Source organism: Sturnus vulgaris, chromosome 7 (genome assembly GCF_052056855.1).
Source record: "Sturnus vulgaris isolate bStuVul1 chromosome 7, bStuVul1.hap1, whole genome shotgun sequence".
Classification (NCBI taxonomy): Eukaryota; Metazoa; Chordata; class Aves; order Passeriformes; family Sturnidae; genus Sturnus; species Sturnus vulgaris.
The window spans coordinates 7,450,432-7,472,776 of record NC_142249.1 but is presented as its reverse complement, the minus strand read 5'-3'; the positions used below and the strand labels follow the sequence as shown (position 1 = coordinate 7,472,776).

The following is a 22,345-nucleotide window of genomic DNA, read 5'->3' as shown; positions in this document are numbered from 1 at the left end:
ATGGGTTTCCAAATACTGGCAAGGCATGGAGTGAACATTTTAAAAAGATACATACAGGTATGTAGCTACAAGGAAATTGAGCATTCAGGGAAGATGTGACAGACTGATGGAATTCTTTCCTCCGAGAGCAGAAATTCATCCCATAATGTTGTGGTCAGTACCTCATTTCTTATCCCTCTCCTATCCTGACATCCCACCCTGAAGCTCTGGATGGCACTGTGGCTCTATATGAGACTGTTTGGGCTCCTTTGTCCATTCCTAAGGGAAGCAGGTTGTATCATGGCCGATATTCCCCGAATTTCCTCTTGAGGAACTTCTCTACCCCCATCTGGAGTTGGGGACCATGAGCAATGACCCCTATGGGGTAGTCTCCCAGTGGATCATGCTTCTGGGTGATATCAGACCACTCAAATGAGAAATCTTTTTTCCTGGCTCCAACTGAAACTACAAACACTCTCTAAACTCAGTTTAGGTCCTTCATAGCTATTGTTTGTCCACAGCAGTGGTCTCCTTCACCACTTTACCCAACCCAGGGCAGAGATCAAGGCCTTGTGTCAGCATTTAAAGGGAATTATGGAAATTAAGAATGTGACCAAAATCCGTTTCTTCTATGACAGAACCAATCAGCTTGGAATGGATAAACCATTCATTCCATAACAGCCTTGTCCCAGGTGATCTTTTCTTGCCAGGTATGTTTTAATTCTCTGCCCAGTCCCAGGACTCTGCAGGGAGCCCTGTGTACCTGCTCTGTCAGATGCTTACAGCTTATCAGGAAGCTCTGTCTCCACTGTGCCCCCCAGTCCGTGCACAGCTGAGGGTTAACAGCACAGCAAGAGACTGGGAATGAAATGGGTGCCGATTTGGCAGCCCCTAGAAACACATCAGTCCTTTGGCCTTCAGTGTTTACAGGGATAAGGTGTGGCTTTCTGTTCACTTGCTTGTCAGGAGGTGTCTGAGAGAGTGCTTTTATTCCTGCAGGGAATTATGCATGAGACCAGATCGATTTTCACAGTTCAGTTCTATCCAGATGCAAATCCTGGGCCGAGGGACACAGAGGTAATGTACGAGGGCTGATCTGGGCTTGCTTTCAGACGGCCTTGTGAGTACAGATGTTTATGAGCAGGTGTACCAGCTGGTGATGCTCCTAAATCTCGGGTCTGGAAGTGTCAGGATCCTAGCCAAGGCCCAGGCATGCCCAGGCTTGTGTCTGCTTAGCTTGATGTGGAGCTAATTACAATCAGCAGCAAGAGGTCTATTGACTTCTTAGTGCTTTGGATCAGTGTTTCCATTCATGTGGTGTGTATGTATCCTGGTGGGATTATCTTTGAGTTGGAAGTTACTAAAATGCTTAAACCTTTGCAGGATCAGGTTCAAATCTCTTGCAAAAGAGACTGCAAAAGGAATAGGATTTTACCTTAACAGTAAAAAATACTAGCCAGATGCTTTGTAATAAAATCATTAACTTTCTAATACACTTTAGTTCCACTTTCAAATTTTGTAATTACTGTAGAGTTATGTAAATGAATTCATACTTCCTCACTCTGGTTCTCCTAAGTGAAATAAAATTTTAATCCCCCATCTGTGACTTCACACAAATTCTGTAACAACTGGTTGCGTGGTCACAGAATATGACTAAGCAGCATCAGGGGATGTGGAAGGCAGAGGAAGCATGTCTGAACATAAATAAACTATTTAGCATTTCCTGAGAGACGAGGATGGAAGAATACCTAGAAATGCTTATTTTAATCTTAATTTGATGATGTTGATTAAATCTGCAAGTAAATCTCTTGATATCAGGAACTTTCATAGCAATCTGATTGACTAGTGTATATCGGAGCACTCAAAAAACTCATCTGTGTGTCTTTTCCAAGCCTGTGCACTCCCACTGCTGGGATGGTTTGGTAAGATAGTTCTTATCCTGATAGGCTTGCAGGATGCATCCATACTCCTTCCACAGGTAACTCCCAGCATTCGGGCAGCCTCAGGGGCTGTGTGGCAGAAGGCTGGCAGGTGTGGGGTGGCTGGGAAGCCTGTCCCACTGCCTGGAGCTGCCTGATTCCAGTGAGGGTCCTGCTGCCTTCCTGCCCTGCCCGCTTGGAGAGCACTTTTCTGACAGCTGCCCTGGGCTCTCCTCTGGAAGGACAAGACTGATTTCACACAAATGATGTTTATCTACCTCTGCTCTGTAGTAGGCACCATTCCAGAGGGTTCCCTGAGCTAGTTCAGTGTTTGCTCTTCTGTGTTTTAGCTTTTGGTGCACGTTCACACATTGCACTGGCAGCCACAGAGCACACAGACATGATTGATGTGTGTTTTCTTCCTGATTATGACCTCACTTTCTTGAATGCAGCTTTGTCAGATATGTCAAAGTTGTTATATAAATTTCAAATAATGATCCCCTCTTCTGAGATGGTATAAATCTGCCTGCTGAAGGCAGCAGAGCAGAGCTGATTGCATGAATTCACAAATGGCCTGATTTTTCCTTCTTTGCTTTGTTCAGCTTTGGCAGTAAATACATATGTTTGTTTTTCCTAGTTCCTATTTGATTCATTTATTTCCCTGGTTAAGAAAGGGAAAGGCACGACCATTCCCTCAGTCCTTCCCAAGGCTGGAGTGACAGCTTCTAGAGTGCAGGTCAGTGTACACGTATTTTCATGCCTGTCAGTGAGACTGGGAGCCAGTTAATTCCTACTGAATCCACACAGAAGTCAAAGGAGGGTTCTCTTATAAAAGTCCTGACAGCTACTTATCTCACAGTCATCTGGCCTCTCTTGTGTTATTAACTCTGTTTTCTTTGAAAGAGCTTTAAGTTCTGATGTTTCATGTATTTTCTTTGCAACTCTCCTGAGAAAGGTACTCTCATAGCAGTATAATGAGGTGCCCTGGGATAATCTGGCCATGAGATTTTGTGCCAGCAGTGTAATGTTGGTGCTCGGTTGCTTAGCAAATAAGTCTGAAATTCCTTACGTGAACTGAATTTCATCCAGTTCTGCTGTCTTAGAGGCAGCAGGATTTTGTGGGCAGCCAAAGTGAGGCATGGTTGTCTATAAGCACATGAAACAATTAATATGTTTCTTGTTTGCTCTATCCATGAGTCACATGGAGATATAAGGGAGAATTCCAGTAAAAATACTCCAAGAAGTAAAACTGAGGTGATTTTTGAAAGTGACTTCTCTTTTGAAAACTTATGTTCTGTAATTTAAGACAGTTCAGTGCTGCACAGTCTCTGTTCTGGGACTGACTGTTTTCATGCCCTTTGACACTTGCAGGTCTCCAAGGTTCTCATCCTGGGATCCGGGGGTCTGTCAATTGGTCAGGCAGGGGAATTTGATTACTCTGGATCACAGGCTGTGAAAGCCTTGAAGGTGAGAAGATGCTGTGAAAATACTAACCTCATCTTTCCCTTCTCACAGCTAAACTGATCCTCCAACTGTGTCCAGCTGGGCCAGGGAAGCTGGTGAGGGTAAATGACTGTAAATTAGCAATTTTTGTAAGGTGAACTTGCTGTTTGAGTGATGTCAGTTAACCACTCAGAATTATCTTCCAAAGAGAGATGTTGTTGGGGTTTCCATGACAGCCTTCAAGCAGTTTGTTATTTGTGATGTGTGCCTGTTTGCTCCAGGCTTGTTAAACTGAATGGAAATGGAGGAGGAGGAATATGGTCAGATGTACCTGAGCTGAAAACCTGGAACTTTTGTGGTATGTCAACACTCTGCAAGGTAGACAACCAAAAACTGAACAGTTGTCTACTGCTATACAAAAGAATCTCTCATCAAGGCAGGTGTTCTAAATGGTATTTATTTTAAATGGGATGAACTTTTTAAAGGTCATGTGTCAATTTTTTTTCCAGAACAGGTCCTAGAAAGGTTCTCAGTGCTGATGTTCTGATTCATTTTGCTGGGTGCTGCTGCTCTTGATTGGCTCTTGGATGTGATTCATTATAAGAAGGTGCTGGTACTAATATTCAATCCTGGACAGTTAAATGGGTACTTCTTTTAAAGACTAAAAGGTCTTGAGAAGATGAGATTTCCACAGTCTGTATCTGAAAAAATATTAATCAAAAGCAGGAACATCTCCTGAAGAGCAAGGCCTGGAAGCATCTGTGAACAGCAGACTAGCTTGTGGTCACCTGGAAAATCTTCTGGATAATTTTCTCTGGGGATTATCCCAGCTTGGCTGAATATAGGTGGATATTACACAAAAAGAGAAATGGAGCCCTCCTAGATTATTATTAATTCATTGCTTTAATGAAGTTGTAACAAATGTCTCTATCAGGATGGGTGGCCATTAAACAGAGTTCTGTAGGTTTATGAAAAACTAAAAGAAGTTGAAGGAAAGGGTTGCAAGAGCAAACAGCCAAGCAATTGGGCCAGAATGATGTGGTATCAATGAAACATCAGCCCAGAGAGCATAAATTCTCTCATTAATTATCCTCATCATCACTGCTAGTTGATGTTTTAAGTTGCCTTGTCCCAGATTATCAGGGAAGAAAGAGGTGAGATGTGCAGATAGTCCAGCTTGTTGAAAAGTGATAAACTTTTCCCTCCTCCATTTGTTTCAACAGAATTGTAGCCATGAATTTTTGAATACATTTATTAGAGAAGAATGTTTTGATCTTTTCCCTCACCATCACCATGAAAACTACCCGGTTAAGGATCATTTGGCTAAATCCAAAATATTTTCCATATGGATTTTATATCTTCTTTCCCACCCCTGTTCCACACATTTCCAAGGAAAATGTGCTTCAGTGAAAAAAAAATCCAACTTTTCACAGGGAAAAAAGGTCAGCAGAAATTTACAGCCAGCCTTTAAGGCAGTATTTTAAGTTATCAAAGAAAGGAGAGGAAATGTTATCCAAGATCTCAACACTGAGAGCTCTGAGTGAGAATACCACTGCTCCAGGTGAGCTATTTCTTTGTTCCCCCAAAGCAGTGAGACAAACAAACACAGAAGAATCCTATGGCATTTTCATGCTTATTGTGAACTGAGGGAAAATAGCACTTTCTGTACTGATCCTAGCAATGCTTCCATAGCATTTTCTCCAGTCTGTTTCTTTATAATATTTTTAAAATATTGTCACTGTTCCTCTTTTCAATGGGAATTGTCATTTTTTAACCTTTTAATAACTTCCATATAGAAAATTTTTCTTTTGAAATGCAATTTGCATCTACAACTAGCATTTTTTAGCAAATTATGTTAGTTTGTAGTTTTTAGCCTTACATGAAGCTGATGGAGAGTAGAATGAGTTCTTGTAAAAATGAAGCCACAGCCTTGGCACTTTTCAACAAAGCAGCAGAACAACTTTCTGTATCTGCATGTCTACTGCATGTGGTTGACACTTTTTTTTTTTTTTTAAGCTTGGCCTCATCCATCATTTTTAGCAAAACTTCCTTGGTTTCCTCATTACATGCTAATATTTTGAGAGTGAGGAGGATTGATCTGCCCAGCTCTGACTCAGAATTTTCTATTAATGAGCAAACCAGTGCATTTCTGTCTGTAGCTAAAGAGCAGCAAGACTGTTAGAACAGGAAACAGATAAACTAAACAGATAATCTATTATCACTCTATCTCTGCTTCTCATCTGTGACAGAGAGCAGTGTAAAATTTTGGCTAACCTTCATCTTTCATAGAAAGGCAGAGTTTATCTTTTAATATGTGCAATATCAAATAAAAAAAAAATTATGGGGTGAGATTTTTAAACTGATAATACCAGGACAAGAAAGTATTTCTATGGAAAGTCAAAGAAAAAAAAAGTATTTTTGTTACTATTGCTGAGAACTTCAAAGACTTTCTGCTTGGCAAGAAAAGGTCTTGATTAAATTTTTTGCTTTGGCACCTTTAATTTGACTTGCAAAGGAAAATGGACACGAGTATGCTGAAGTTTGTACCTGTCTCTCCTGTATAATTCCTAAATGTGTTCACAATTTCAATCAAATTTCTGAATCACGTAGGAATCTACATTCCCTCAATATTCACAGGCACAAAAGTAAAGAAGTGGCGTTAGCTCAGCCTTCAGACCAGAAGTCTTACAGGACAGTACATAATTTTTTAAATCCTGCTGTTGGTAAACTGCTTGATGAACCCTATCTCTTCTTGCTGGTGTTGCTGCTAACTTTTTTTTACCACTGTATTTTTAATTTTCCAGGAAGAAAATGTGAAAATTGTCCTCATGAATCCCAACATTGCTTCAGTGCAGACCAATGAGAGTGGCGTGAAGCAGGCTGATGCTGTCTATTTCCTGCCCATCACTCCACAGTTTGTCACCGAGGTCATCAGGGCAGAGCGTCCCGACGGATTAATCCTGGGCATGGGTGGCCAGACTGCCCTCAACTGTGGTGAGTGTGACACAGGTGCCTCCTCCTGCACTCCAGGCAGGCCAAAACAAGACAGGATCAGAGGAAATGACCTTCAGTTGCACCAGGGGAGGTTTAGATTGGATGTCAGGACAATGTTTCTTCACTGAGAAGATGCTCAGTGCTCTAAAGGTATGTGGTTGTGGCACCTGGGGACACGATTGAATGGTGTACATAGTGCTGCTAGGTTCACATTGGACTTGTTGATCTTGGAGGTCTTTTCCATCCTGGATGATTCCATGATTCTACCACACGTTCTGCAGATTTTATTTGTGCCTGCATCCAATCCCCACATGCCTCACACACTGGCCAGGTTACTGAGGGATAGAGGCAGAGATACCAACCATGGGGGAGTGAGTTCTTCCTAAGGTGTGAACTTAACATCTAATTGCTGGGTTTGGTACTTTAAAGTAATTCATATGTCCTGCTTTTCATCTTAAATCTTAGTTATCATGGTTGGATTTGAGATGTTTTGACCACCTTGAGGCAGAGATCAAAAAGAAAAGTTACCTTCATAAAACTTCTTGCACCAATATTCATCTGTGCTGCTTTGCTCTGTGGTGCAGATGATGGTCAAGTGGTAACTGTAGCTTTATCCCAGGCTTCAGAGATTTGAGGATGGAAAATTTCATATTATGGTTATGAGTTCTGATAAAAAAAATAAAATCAGCTGTGAATGAGGCCGGACAAGTTGTCAGCTAATCAGATATCTTTTGAATGCTTTCTTTGTTCTAAATTTTCTAAATTCTTCTCTGTGAGGGTGGTGAGGCCCTGGCACAGGGTGCCCTGAGAAGCTGTGGCTGCCCTTGGATCCCTGGAAGTGTCCCAGGCCAGGTTGGATGAGGCTTGGAGCAGCCTGGGATAGTGGAAAATGTCCCTGCCCATGGCAGGGGGTTGGAATGAGATGAGCTTTATGGTTTCTTCCAGCCCAAACCATTCTGTCCTTGTCTAATTCTATGATTCTTCATCTGCTATCAATCCTCAGAACTGTGCCTTTGTTTACTCTGCAGGAGTGGAGCTCTTCAAGCAAGGAGTACTGCAGAAATATGGGGTGAAGGTCCTTGGTACCTCAGTTGAATCCATCATGGCTACCGAGGATAGAAAGCTTTTTTGTGATAAACTAACTGAGCTAAATGAAAAGATTGCTCCTAGCCTTGCAGTGGAGTCGGTAAATCAGATAAATTTGAAGATGTGATTGCTATTACTGTTGCCCATTTGACTTAGTGAAAATATTTCTCGTTTTGTAGAGTGAAAGCTGAATGCAATTGTGGGTGCTGTAGTGTGTACAGCACTCCTTGGTGATTAATGCTGGGTCACCATGATTTAAAATGACTGAAAATGCAATTAAGCACTGTGAAAACCTAACCTAATTTACCAATTGACAAGAGAAGTAAATTATATTGGGGTGACTCCTGTGCTGCAGCACTAAAGTATGTGACATGCCAGGGGTACTTTTCTTAAATCATATACAAGCCATTTAGAGTTAGGATTCAAGGTCCCCAAAATCAGCAGTATTGAAGTCTTGAGGATGAGAGTATGAAAACATAAAATTCAGTTTGGTGGAAAGGTCTGTTCAAATTTGGAGGCAATCAGGTCTTAAACTGGGATGTCTTTAGGAGGGGTTATTTCATGCTGAAGTTTCTGAAGACAGATCACGTAAGGACATTGTCCATGGCAGGTCAGCAAGGAAGTCCACATACAGCTAAGCACAGAAGTCACCTCCTTGAGTGCATGCTCCAGTTTTCTGCTGTTTGGCAGAAAAAGGGAATATTATAAAGTGAACTTCTATTATTTTCATTTTATCTTCAGATATTCTAGTGTCTTACTGACGGGATTTCCAGTTAACCTTGTAATCAGAGTTGAAAACCTTATCAGTCTGAATTGCTATTTATTCCTGAAATGTATTTCCCTCTCCTCTAAGGTTGAAGATGCTCTGAAGGCAGCTGAAAAGATTTGCTACCCTGTCATGATACGTTCTGCCTATGCCCTTGGTGGTCTGGGGTCTGGCATATGTCCTGACAAGGAAAGTTTGCTGGACCTTGGTACAAAGGTAGGTCTGGAATTGCAAAATTGGGGAATAGACCCGAACATCTGACTTTTTAAAATACTATTCTAATGTCACAGACACTGGAAATGTACATATGTTTCATCTTATCTGTAAACTATTGGCCCTGGTTAGGATCTGCCCTCTTCTCATAATTCCTGCTGACAGATAATGAAAATGGCTCAATGACAGATCTTTTAAATTCATGACAAGTCATAATTTGAGCAAGTTTTTCAGCACTTTTGGTCTGAAAAGAAATATCTTGGCCTATATTCACCTACTTTCAAGAGTAAATGATTATGAGCAGTGTCAAGGAAGTTGAAATATTTGAAATGCTGAGTGATAATGTGGTCTTAGGGACAGAAGAGCTGGGAATTTTTGTCTTCTGTGTTTTTGTCTAAAGATGGTACTTTGCCTAGGTCAAAAGCTCATTTATCAGGATGGCACTTCATAATTTGACAACTACCAGCTGTCTCTGGCTATGAAGACAGCTTTCTTTCTATACAAAATCTGGGATTGTTTAAACATTTGCTGTGAAAAGCAAACAGATAATTGGGGAAAACAAATCAAAAGCTTTTTTCCTTGCCAAAAATGCAGAATTTCAGGAAATAAAACGCTATCCCTACGAGTCTCTAGAATTCTTGAGCTTGTCTTTTCCTGGTTTGCTGAGCCTGTTAATCTTATCTCTAGAAAGAAATAATGTGACTGTCAGTGAGAGCTGTGTGTGCAAATGGCTTCTTTGTGCTCCTCACCTCTGCTGCCTTGCAAACAGGCTTTGGGTCTGGTGTGCAAACACTGCCTGGGCAGTGCCAGCTCTGGGGGCTCAGGGGACAGGACTGGCACAGGTAGGGGAGGCAGGGGGGCAGGAGCTCCATCTTACAGAGCCATGGTTTGGAGTTTGGAAACATGTTGCTTACTCAGGCTGTGTTTAGAGGAAGCAGAAATTCACTCATAAACCTTGGGACTGCAGATGTCTGACGTGTTTATATCAAAACAGTTTTTCAGTAGGAAAACCCTGTTTTTTCAGCAGGAGAACCTGATTTTGATCAGCACATTGTATTTGTTTTTTTTAAAGTAAGCCTGCTGCCTACCAGCACCCTCAGATTCCTGTCTGCAGATGCCAGGTGATACTTCATCCTAAGTTTGAAGTCTGGCATTTCTACATGTTAAATATCATCCCATTAATCCTGGCTTAATGCTAAAATTGATCTGGATCTCTCTGCAAGGCCTCCTGTCCCTCAGAGAGTCTCCAGCATCTCCCAGTTCAGTATTGATATTTCAAAATTCACAGTGAAAACCGATTTGGGTCTTGTTGAATTAACTCAAACTTGGATGCTCTTTTCCACAGCCCAGCCCTTATGAAGATGATCTGTAGTAATTCAGTGAACTGGCTTTTCAGGCACTGGACTGAACAGTTTCTATTTCAGATAACTGAACACTGGGTGTTTGATAGCACAGCTGGTTCAGGTAACCTGGCCTTGAGGCTGTGTCTCCAAATTCTGCTCATGGAGTGAGAGAAGGCACCAGATACAGCAACACCCAGGACTGCTTTGCAGGAGTGCTTAGGTGTTCCTGCTTAGGAAGTGCCATTCCTCAAACCTTTTCTTCTTTTTTTATGGGTGATTTTGGCAACTGAGCTGAGGGCAACGTTTAAGTAACAGCTTGAGTTAATGACAGAAGAGCCAGAGCAGACTGAAAAGCCAGTTTATGGGCAGCATGATAACAAGAAGCTTTGCTAAAGGATGGATTGATAATGTGCCCATCACTTTCTAGGGTTTTAAGCAAATATTGATTAATGTCTTCTATCTGCTAATATTAAGGCCATGTATTCACTTTGATTATGTTCATTTACCAACAAACTGTACTTTTCATTTTTCCTCATGTGCTGAGGAATACTTTCAAGATTAGTTGAAGAATAAATCATGACCTTTGCCTCTGGTTAGTATGCCAATGACAAGCAGCATTATTAATGCTGTTAATTATGCAGTATTTGCTGGCACCTACACTCCCATCACTCAGACATTTTGTTTTTTGCAGCATTCCCCTATTGAAGTCCTTGGGGCTGCCCATATAAATGCATGTCTGTTGCATGATTGAAGCCTTAGATGTTTTTATATTCCTATTTGTTATTTATATTCTGTTACAAACACACATGCCCAACCCTTTTTTCCCCATCGTATCACATAAATATTTTCAGGCATGCCTTTCAAATCACAGTAAAGTAATTTTTAAGAAAGAAAGAAAGGAGGAGAAATAGAAAGTGCTTCTTATCAGTGTTACAAACTTATTTTCATCTTTTGTTTGGTCTGGGATGTCTGGAGAAAAGTCTTACATGTGCAACATGGTCTAATAAGGGATTTGGTGTGGGTTTTTGGGGGTTGTTGTGTTTTTTTGTTTGTTTGTTTGTGTTTTTTTTGTTTTTTTGTTTTTTTTTTTTTTTTTTTTTGGTTGTTGTTGTTGGGTTTTTTTTTTGTTGGTTTTTTTTTTTTTTTTTTTTTTTGTTAATTTTTTTTTGTGTGTTTATTTTCCCTAACCTATTCCCAGGCATTTGCAATGACTAACCAAATTCTGGTGGAAAAGTCAGTTGTTGGCTGGAAGGAGATAGAGTATGAAGTTGTGAGAGATGCTGCTGATAACTGTATTGCTGTCTGCAACATGGAAAACATTGATGCTATGGGAGTCCACACAGGTAGGCTTGGGCACAGGGTGGCTCAGTGACTTTTTTTTTATGCAGTGCCCTTCTGCCTGGTGTTATTGACAGAGCTTTGTGATTGATGAAGTGAGCTGGAAGAATACTGTTCATGTCCTGAATACAGCCAGATAGGGCATGAATCAGACTAAACCTACACCTGCAATGGTATTTTCCATAAGATTCCCTAGCCTGTTTCCAGCTCTGGGCTTCTGATTATCTGTGCTTTTCATCAGCAGTGGATGCACAAGGCGTAATTTCTGGTAATGTCATTACTTGTGGTGGGTTAGCAAAGACAGGGACTTGTGTCACTGTCACAATTTACTGCTCTTGAGCTGCTTCTCATTGTCCTTCTCTGCTGCCTTGTGACAAACAGGAGATTCTGTTGTAGTGGCTCCAAGCCAGACACTCAATAATGAGGAGTTTCAGATGCTGAGGGATCGTGCCATCAAAGTTGTCCGACATTTGGGCATTGTGGGAGAGTGTAATATCCAGTTTGCTCTGCATCCAACTTCCCTGGAGTACTACATCATTGAAGTTAATGCCAGACTCTCTAGAAGTTCAGCTTTGGCCTCCAAGGCAACAGGGTAAGATTATTTTAAAAAACCAAAATGTGGCAGAAGAAACAAATGAATAAAAAAATGGAGGAGAGCAGAACAGAAAGAGAGAGGAAGGGATTTGGATCAATGTATTATTTAAATAAGTAGGTGACAGCAGCAAGGAAAAAGAGGTGTAGGGTCTGCCTTCCATGTAGTTAAAACATGGAGTTGTAGCCCACATTTTCATCAAGGAGGACTGAAGCTGGCTGTTAGAGAGAATTCTGGAGCAGTCAGGTCAGTAAGGTACAGATTTCTGCATGGGAAGCTTCTAAGAACATCTCTTGTCAGCATGTGTTAGGTTTGACCCTTGGAGAGTTGTTCCTGCTGGGAGATGGAGGGTGGGGTTAGTGAGCCCTCCAGGTCATTCCAGCCTGCTGATGCTGGTACTACAAATGGAAAAATCCCCAGGAGGCACGTGTGTGGGAGCCTAATCCTTACAAAGCACATCCACCATATCCATATGTTGGCTGCAAATCATCTCTGGGACCCAGAGGGCACAGTTATTAATGAGCTGTCTGTCAGATTGATGCAAATGGCATTGCTAGCTGCCTTTGTTTTGTTGGCTAATCATAAACTAATCAAGATAAGGATGGTCAAAGCAGGCTGTTTAAAAATTGGCATCTTAATTGCACTTTGCAGATGCTGTTGAGAGGCACAAATTAATCTCTAATTTGCAGTTCTCAACAACTCTTATGGTTATTTAAGAGCCATAGCAGGCTGGAGATAAGCCCTGTTGTTGGGCAGTGGGTGTTTGATTGTTTTCCTTTTGAATGACAGAGTTGCAGCTAAACACATCTGTTAGAGTGGGCTCACTGTGGATGTGACAGCTACAGAAAGGGGTGGCATGGTGGATAAAAAAGCAAGTCCCAGATCTTGGGAGGTAGCTCTGCAATGTGTTGAGGTAGGAGGCTGGATTGAGTCCTGTGCTTGAGCAGAGGAGCCTTGCATTTTGTTGAGGAGGGATGATCACCTCACATCTGTTTAATTGGATCCACTCCTGGGATTTGCAAATGCAAAGTTCTTTTTGCTCTACTGTTCTCTACTTCTCCTCTGTGACAGGTATCCATTAGCATTCATTGCTGCCAAAATTGCCTTGGGGATTCCCTTGCCAGAGATCAAGAATGTAGTGACAGGGAAAACCTCAGCCTGCTTTGAGCCCAGCCTCGATTACGTTGTGACCAAGATACCCCGCTGGGATCTGGACCGTTTCCAGCACACCTCCAACAGCATTGGGAGCTCCATGAAGAGTGTGGGAGAGGTGAGTGCAAGGCTCTCACCTTCCATTCCACCACTTGAGAAAGCCATTTCTCTGACCTAGACATTCTGAGGGTTTCCATCTTCAAGGACTTAATGAATTTGAGGATATATATTAAGCTCAAATTATTTTTATCCAGTACTATAATTAATGGAAATGAGTTACAACTCTTGGATGTCGCAGTGTGGATTTATAAATAGTTTGACTCCTAAAGAAGGAGTTCACTATGGATCACCTGGGGTTGACTTCATTCCTAACACTCACTCTAGTGCTCTCAGAGTTATTTTTTAGTGTGAGGTTCTGTAGTGGTGGTTAATTGCAGAATAATTTCACTAGTAGTAGTGTGTTAAGATTTTCAGAGGTGCCCATGAGAACAGCTTTCAGTTCTTCCCAAGTTATTTGTCCTCTGTGTTAAAACTGTATGCCAGATCTCAGCCTATTTCTTCTCTTGAAATCCAAACACAAATTGTCATCTTGCTCTCAAGTTTTGACTTCTTTTAGAGATGAAGTCTCTTACATCAGATTTTAAGATGTCTGGACAGTAACAGTATTTTCAGACCATATTTTAAGCAGGGGGAAATGAAGCAAAATTGGTAAATTAACCACTTAATTAGTTAATTACATATCAGCTACCAAAGCAAAATAATTATTTGTGTAGTTTTTCAGTTGCCTTTTCAAATAGCTATTTTATTAAATTACTTTGACATGCAAGGCGTTCCTAATATCATTATTGTCATTGAACAAGAAGCCTTCATCAGAACTGGAAAGATTAATTAGAATTTGATCTTCCTTTGGCAGTTTTGGCTTTTAATGGTAATGAGGTGGTTTTGTTGTTTACAGTGAGATGATGCTTCCTGATATTAACCCTCTCTGCTTAGGGGTTTTGGGACTGTTCTGTAGAACTGGAGTTCCTAAATACAGTTGCACCATCAGCTGTGGAACTTCTTGGCCATACACACTTGCAGAAGGAGGTGTTGAGTCCTTCCAGTGTTCATACATCACAGAAGTGCCTGAACCTGTCTCCTTTTCCAGGCAGGGCAGAGATACAGGGAGAATCAGTGCTCTAACAGTGCAGGTGAGCTGAAGCAGGGATGGAGAAGCCCAAGGGATGCAGTTTGCAGCTGGTGGGGGTACTGAGCAAGAGGATTTATCTGCAGGACCTGTGGGTAGTCTTTGAAGCAAAGAGTTTCTTGCCACTATGTCTCTATTAGTATGGCACAGTCATCTCCCCAGGCCTGAACTTGCAGCCAGATCACAGCACCTACTGGATTTTTATTAATTGAACAGCCTGGCCTGGCTTTTTCTGAGCTCTGTTGTGCTGAGCAGTGGGCCTGGAGCTGTGAGAAAAGAGAAAGTGATGTTATTTTTTCTTTTGACATTTTTTCAGCATTGTGTTTGAAAAGATTTTTATGCTGTTAAGGTCTCACTGCACTGGGAAATGAAAATGTAAAAGTTTGAGATAGGGCTCTGTTACCTCACAGATTTCTAGACAGAAAGGTTTGTTTTCCTATTAGATATGGTGTCAAGACTGAAGGAGGGAAACCCCAGTGCTGCTGCACCAAGGAGGAGTAATCATTTAAGAGAACCCTCACAGGAGAGAGTTACTGTTAAATGTAATTTAAAAGAAGAGAAGCAGATTTCTCCTGAACCTTAAAATTCACACTGTGAGTTTCTATCTCTAACAGGCTGTTAAACAGAAATATTCTTTTACATTACTATACCCATGCTGCTGCATAACGTTTCCTTCTACCAGAGTGCTCCCCTTAAAGCAGTTTACAGAGGAGAGCAGCATCCCCTTGTGTGTTACAGACAGGGAGAAGGAAACCAAAAGCAGCCACTTGTCCAGAACTCCCCATGAGCAGAGTCAGATCTAAAAGTGGGGCTACCAAGGCTCAGCCAGCTGCTCCTTGGAGCCAGCAGGAGTCCAAAAGCTGCCACCTCTCAGTGTGCTTGTGTCTGTGGCTGGAATTCTCCCTGCTCTGTCAGAGCCAGGCTTGGCTCAGTGTCTCTCATGTGGGTGTGCTCTCCCTTACAGGTCATGGCCATCGGACGCACGTTTGAAGAGAGCTTCCAAAAGGCCCTGAGGATGTGCCACCCCTCAGTAGATGGCTTTGTTTCACATCTGCCCATGAATAAAGCCTGGCCAGCCATTGTAGATTTCCAGAAGGAGCTCTCTGAGCCATCCAGCACTCGGATATATGCAATAGCCAAGGTAACAAAAGATAGAAAGGTCTTGACCTACGTCTCTTGGATTGGGTCAACTGAGGTGACAAAGGCTGAGTATTCTTCATTCCCTTGCTTCCCTCTGTCAAACTCCCTGGAAATGCTTTGAGTAGGGTTTTTGCTTATGCTTTCTGCATCTTCCATGTTCAGGCAATGTGTTTGCCTTTTGGTGGCACCATCTTAGCCTGTGCTCACTGCATTCAGCATCGGTGCATTCTGGTGTTACTTCAGTTTGTAGCTCAGTGCTTGTGCATTACTTTCCTCTCCTTTGAGATTAGATTTGTCTGCTCAACACTGGCGAATGTTCAGCCCTGATTTATACTAGTGTAACTGCCAGTCAAAATTGGTCAGTTTTGCAGACTACAAAGGAATAAATGAAGATTCTTTTGAGAACTGAAACAAAGGATGATAAAGAATGGTAAGCTGCAGTGTGTGAGAGCACACTACTACTTGTAATGGTTGCATTGGTATGGGCTTGAAACTAAAAGAACGACACAAGTCTATGTTAAATTTCACAGACAAGAAATCCCATGTTCTTCAAAACTGGCTTAGCTTCCTGTAGCATTCTTTTGACCCCCCCTCCTGTCACACTGGAGAAATCACTTCAGCCTTGAAGGTGCCCGTGTAACAGGGAGTGTTATTGTAAGGGGACTAGGGTGTGAATTTATTTTTTCCTTCACCTTCGCAGTGTTTGCCTGTGTATATCATGTGGTAAATGTGGGGTTAGTTACTTTAGAAGGTAGGTGCAATTTCACACTTCGGTTTTGCTGCAGGTAATACGTCCATTTGTCCTTATCCTCTATGAAGAGGAGGGCACAGCTGTCTTTTACAGCTCCTGCTTACCTGTTGGCTTGAATTTTATAAGGTTGCAAACCTTCCTGGCAGGGAATGCTCAATTACTCTTTTTTGTGCCTCTTACTTTGTGTGGTGGAGTCTTTAAGCCCTTTGTGCTCATCATAGGTACATCTCATGACACCTCCACATGAGTGAGGAGCTGAGCCTGTGCTGTGCTAGGTAAAAGGTTTTCATGTAGCTGTTCCTCTTATAAATGGCCTGAAGAAAAATCACAATGTGCTTTATAAATGTGTGGCTTGTCCAGCTGTTCTCTCTTGCTTTTCAAGCTGGGGAAGTGCATGTCTTCATCCTTCAGCAGCTGTGTTTGGTTTTTATTACAGCCTTTTTCTTGGGACTGAGAGAGAAATCTTACTTCTTGAGTCTCTGAGTTGTTCAGAAAGATTTCATGAAAGATTAAAATTAGACCCATGTTAACACAGGAATCTGGGGAGATGAAGGTGAGATTGGGTCCCACTGAACTGTTCCCAGCTGCTGGTATTTTCAGTGGGATCTGTTGGAAAAAGCAAGAACAATCTCTTAGTGCTCCTTATAAAGAGTTACCTCTGCCCAAAACAGTGCATTAATTCATGCCCATTAATAACTGAGGCAGGCAGTATTAGTAAGAGGTGCTTCTGGCAGCTGGGGCTGTCTGCATGGAAATCCCTTCCCTGCTTGTTGACCTTTAAAAGCACACGGTAAGTCCCCATTAGCCATCAGCTCCATTTGAAACAGGATGGGCCTTTGTTATATTTTATGTTTTCTCCCCACTCCAATCCCACTAGTCAGCCCTCTAAGGCTTTTTACTTTTTCTCTCTCCTTTGCCTGTTGGATGATGACAACAGCAACTGTTCAGGTGCAAGGAAAGGGAGTTCAGCTGCCATTCAGAGCTATTGCTGCTGTAATGGGGCTCCCCGTTGTCATGTAAAAGAAGGCACAGGAGAGAGGCTGACATAGATGAGACTTGTTCCTTGGCTAGAGTGGGAGTGCTGCAAGGATGGAACAGCCTGATGAGCAGGGATGCTCAGCTTGTGTCAGGCATTTTCTGCTCCTCTGAAGGTTGTGTACAAGTGGCCTCAGAAGGCTGTGGAGTGGATGCACGCTCTGTTTCACACCAGGGCCCTGGTCTCCTAGCTGTCCCCACTACAGATGTGTAGTTTGCACTTGTGCTGCTGTCCATGGCATTAAATACTTTCTTGGGTGAGGAGCCAGGATGGAACTGAAGGCTGCTGGCCCTAGAGAAAGCATAGGCAGCTGAGCTGCCCTCTGTTGCTTGTCCTGGAGGCCAGGCTTGCTCCATGGCTCTTGGTGGGAAGGCAGTCCTGTAAACCCCTTGGCTGCCCAGTATGGACCAGTCCCTACTGGATGGGATGCTCTTGAAGTTGAGCAGGGCTTTAAAGTCAAAGTGTCCTGCTGTGTCTCTCTCCTCCTGCTTCCATGGTGTGTGTTTTGGCTGTACTCCTTCATGTAGGTTTGAAGAGAGAAAAGCCATTGGAGTTCAGAACAAATTCTACATGATTATCTGGAAACCTGCTTTGCCCCTGGAGTGTGGTGATAGGGAGCAAGCAATGTCTGCAAACTCATTCTTCTCTCCCAGTCTCCAGATTTATGTGACAGGGATGAAGATGGTTGATTTTTCTCTGCCCCTCCTCTGATGAATAAGTGGAAGGGATAATTTTTTTTCAGTTTCTTTTGAAGATCCATGGGACTTCTAAAATAAAGTGTCCTAACTAGCTAAAGAGTATATGGTCATGCTACCTTTGTGTGTATGTGTGGCTCAGGGACCATTGACTGAGAGCTGGAGATCCTGAAGATGTGCAAGTCTGCATGTGTTCTGTAAAAATAGATGGACAGAAAAAAAAGACCTGCTCATATCCCACCAATGTGGCAACGTGACCTCACCCCCCAAGCACTAAAGAATAAGGGTGGGAAGGACCCCTTAGTGGTACCAGTAGTGTACCTAGAAATGGTCTCCCTATTGCTGAAAGCACCTGGTGATGATACCAACATTGTGCCCAAATAAATAAAGCTGGGGTGCAGTGGACCAAGCTCACTCCTGGATTAATCCTGGAGTTTTCTTCAATGGCATTGCTCTGGCTTTGTTCCAGGGATGCTGCCCTGCAAGAAAACAATTAAGGATGGTAAGAAATTAATGAGCCTGATTACTTTAGCTCAGCAAAGATACCGTGCTGGCATTATCATTATGGCTGATTATAGTTGCTTTGTCAGGAGAGTTGTAACTGTACACCACTGGTGAGACCTAAGAAATTGCATTGATAGAAAATACATCATATTGAGGTCTCTCTGAGGTGCTGGGATTTTTTAAATATTATGATGTTTTGTAACCCATTGTCTTATGAATAGTACCTCGGTGGGGTTCCTTTTAACTCTATGGCTGTAAACTGATTTTAAAAAAACCCATCAATAACCCCAGCAAGAAAGAAGGAGAATTATCTTGGGGTAGAGTGAGAGAAGCTAGAGCTATGCTGTAGCTGCAAGCATCTCCCAGGACCTGACTTCCCCTTGCTTCAGAGGTAATGCAAGGCCACATGCTTTGATTCAGCCCTGCATTTCAAGGGTAAATCGAGATTTATGCTCCAAAGCAACTGAAAATCCGGAGCTTCCTGTTTTACATTTGCAGCTAGGAGGCTGGCAGTGGGACTGACATTTAGGCAACTTGAGTGGCAAGAGGTGCAGGTGGAGGGTTGGTCACTGCAGCCTGCATGTGGCTCCCTGTAGTTAGCTGGGCACGTTCTCCGTGGCCACCCAGCCTAGCTGTCATCTTGTCTGGCTGCTGGCTCTGTGAAAAGCAAATTCCCTCTCTCACTGGAACAGAAGGCAGCTTTGGGAACCAGAGCACAGGGAGAAGTGGCTGGTGCCTCCTTGCCCTCCTCATGGGGCACAGTTTCTGGGTCAGGAGGTAGATGAACATTTGATTTGCCCAGCTTGATCTACAAAACTTTTTTTCTTTCTGATATATACTTGCTGCTACCTGTTTGCAGACTAGATGTGTGTTTGTGCAGCGTGTTAAAGGGGCTGTTTGGTGCTCTCCTGTTTTTGGCAGGCCTTGGATAATGAAGTCCCTGTGGATGTCATTCACAAACTCACAGCCATTGACAAGTGGTTCCTGTATAAGATGAGGAGCATTGCGAACATGGAGAAGATCCTAAAGGAAGAGAACAGGTAAAAAAACCCTTGTCTTAGGACACAACAATTCTTGTGGGAATCCTCCTCGGAAACCTGTGGTAAGCACAGATGCTGTCAATGCTAAGAAGTTTATTCAAGTGCTTGGAATAAACAGTGTTGTCTTAAAACCCAGTTCACCATCTCAGTCAGCAGAAATTTTTTGAGCACACTCTTTTTGGTAAAATAACTCCTTGGATTATGGAAGTTATGGTTCATTTTGGAAAATCCTCACTGTCTCTGAGACTGAGACTGGAAATGTGGATGGCCTGTGACAAGCAACTCATGTCCCTAGGACAGAGTTACCTTTCAAACTCAACACTGGACTTATCCTGACTTACTGCACCTGAGGGTCATAACCACTGCATTTTATTGCCAGCCTGGACTATTGATTTTTAAACTTTTCTGCTTTGCTGTGATCATGCAGTATGTGTGAGCATTGCTTTTGTACCACGCTTTCAAGCACCTATGGTTCCAGACATATTTAAATATAAATCTTCTTCCTTCAGGAAAAATGACCACATAAAAGCCGATAGGAAAGACAGCAGTAAATTAAAGGAGCGGGCTATATTTCAATTCAGACTCTTGCTGACTTGAGCTTTCCCTTGGTGTTTTTACGAGGCTGGGAGAGTCTCTTTGCTGAGTTATTGGCCGGGTGCTGTTTTTCCTGCCTCTGGTACCCGCTGTGCTCGCTCGTGTCACCACACGATGGCACTGGGAGCGCAGCAGAGGCAGGGAGCTCCGAGCCTCTCCTCAGTTCACCTCGGTTCATCTCTGCTTTTTGACCAGCTGCGAGCTTTTCATTGAGCAGCTCTTGCTCTCCCTTGCACCCGGAACAACCGGGGTCTGGAGCTAAACAAAAATAAATGTGTAGAGACGTGTGGAAGAGAAGGAGTAGCTGGATTATTTGCAGAAATCTGTTGTTTGGCTGCAGAAGTTTTTGTCCTCTAACATCTATGTCACACTGCATTTGTACGTGGCCTCTTAAACATGTATGTGCAGCTCCTGAGGGGAAAAAACCCAACATATCCAGAATGTTTGAGGTTGTCACTGCTGGATTGGCATGCTCTGGAATGAGGCTCCAGAGGTTGGCTGCATCCTCAGCTGGTATAAATCCAGCATCACTCCACAGAGGCCAATCTTCTTGAACCCTCCTGTATCCCTGGGGTTGCTCTCCCTTTCTCTGCAACGAGTGGCACATGATTATATGATCAGTGGCTGGTGCCACCCTACACAGTTTTTCATCCTTGTGGTTCCCAGGCAGCCTGCCACAGAGAGCCCTTGCACAGTATCCAGCCTTGCATTTTTATCAGACACAAACACTGCTGTGTCCCTTGGAAGTGCATTCTTGCAATTCAAGGAAGATGGTGGGTGGTATCACAGAATCACAGAATGGTTTGGGTTGGAAGGGACCTTAAAGATCATCTAATTCTAACCCCCTGCCCATGGGACACTTCCACTGTCCCGTTGCTCCAAGCCCTGTCTAACCTGGCCTTGGACACTTCCAGGGATCCAGGGGCAGCCACAGCTTCTCTGGGCAACCTGTACCAGGGCCTCCCCACCCTGACAGGGAAGAATTTTTTGTAATAGCTAATCTTAAGCTTCTCTCTGTCAGTGTTCCCCCAAGTCCTGTTGATGCCTTTTTCCTGGTCCTAAAATCATGAGCCAGACACAGGTGATAAAAGGGGTTGTTTTTATAAGGATCCTTAGGTGCACAATTTGCCAGGTGGAAAACACCAAAGATGCACACGCAGCATAATGTGTATGCAATTTTTATATGTTTAGCAAATTAGCATATCTGACAAGAATCCCCAATTAGAGACATAAGTAGTGAGGTTATTTCCCCCCCACCCGGTTCAACCCTCCTTGAATTCCCCCTCTTTTAGATAGGAACTAAACTTTGTTAATGAAAATGTCTCAGAGAGCTAGTTTCAACTGTGGCTTTGCAGATGATCTAACCTTGGACCCATAGCTTGGAGCTGATGGGGAATTTATTTTGTCTTTCTGTCTAATAGAGTAGGGAAAATGCTAGCTAAAAGTCAAATGCTAGGTAAAATGTATGATAGGCTACAGAGTTACAAATATATGTGTAAAGAATATAGAAAATATATAAAAGAAAACAAAAGAAAAATCAATTTAGCATGTCTGTCATTCCATGCTCTTTAAAACAGTGTCTCTCCATCTTTCTTGTCAGCTCCCTTCAGGTATTGCAAGGCCACAGTTAGGTCACCCTGAAGCCTTCTCTTTTCCTTGCTGAACATATAAATTTTCTTACTCTCATTCACTTACCAGTGCAGATTTTTCACTCCACTATAATTGCTCACACTTTTGCAAGAAAACTGTCTTACCTCCCAGCCAGCACTGGAGGCAGGGGATGGGCTGTCCAGCTGCATTACATTGAAGGCACAAAGGCAAAGAGCCAGGGAGAAACACTTGGGACATGAACTAGGAGGCTCGTCCAGTGAGCCACATCAGGAAGCATTGCTCTGCCATAGCCAAGGGAAAGCTAATTGAGTGATGCAGATGAGACTTGGCACACATGTGCTCTTCCTGCAGCCAGCTGTTTTCCAGTCCCCAGTATGCCTGGCATGAGTTCTACCTGTGCTACAGGAAAATTTCCAATGGAAAAGAATGAGAGTTGGTGCCATCACTGCTTTAAATCTTTGTGTTGTTAGAGTACAGTTACAGAAGAAGTTGCCCTGTTTGTGGGCATTGTTGGCTGTTACAGGCTATTTGGATGGACCCACCCCTTCCTTTTTGTCTCTGTGCTAGTTTGGGGGTTCTTTGCAGTGAGGTTTTGGATGCAGTTGGAGTAACAAGAGTCTTGATTTGGCCCTTGCATGGCTGTTGTAGAGACTGGTAACAAGGAGATGGTCTCTGCCAAGAGGAAATTAGGAGCTAGAGCAAGTGGGTATGACAGACTGATGGGGAAGGGCCATCAGAGGCAGGTGGAGGCCTTGGGGAGCAGTGCAGGAAGCAGCTCTCACACACCACATGCTGCCACATGTAGCAATGGAGAGGTGAGCAGAAGCTCTCACTGATAATGCAGTGATCTGCTTACACGTGTGAAAGGCTGTGTGGGATAATGCTGTGCTAAGGGAAAAGCTTCTGACCTATAAATGTGCATTCTCTGTGGTGTAGAGGCAAGGAAAGCCATTTGCAGAGACT

General features: G+C 42.9%; 1 protein-coding gene across 1 annotated transcript in view; it reads left to right on the top strand.

Moving 5' to 3' along the window:
- Nucleotides 1-22,345, top strand: part of CPS1 (carbamoyl-phosphate synthase 1) — a 66,931-nt gene continuing 44,586 nt past the window's right edge. Inside the window, exons 1-12 of the mRNA XM_088167500.1 lie at nucleotides 1-57; nucleotides 946-1,056; nucleotides 2,536-2,634; nucleotides 3,270-3,365; nucleotides 6,146-6,335; nucleotides 7,364-7,521; nucleotides 8,275-8,403; nucleotides 10,942-11,086; nucleotides 11,463-11,673; nucleotides 12,745-12,943; nucleotides 14,976-15,152; nucleotides 19,059-19,177. Of these exons, the coding sequence (XP_088023626.1) occupies nucleotides 1-57; nucleotides 946-1,056; nucleotides 2,536-2,634; nucleotides 3,270-3,365; nucleotides 6,146-6,335; nucleotides 7,364-7,521; nucleotides 8,275-8,403; nucleotides 10,942-11,086; nucleotides 11,463-11,673; nucleotides 12,745-12,943; nucleotides 14,976-15,152; nucleotides 19,059-19,177 (1,691 nt within the window). The remainder of the gene's footprint in view (nucleotides 58-945; nucleotides 1,057-2,535; nucleotides 2,635-3,269; nucleotides 3,366-6,145; nucleotides 6,336-7,363; nucleotides 7,522-8,274; nucleotides 8,404-10,941; nucleotides 11,087-11,462; nucleotides 11,674-12,744; nucleotides 12,944-14,975; nucleotides 15,153-19,058; nucleotides 19,178-22,345) is intronic.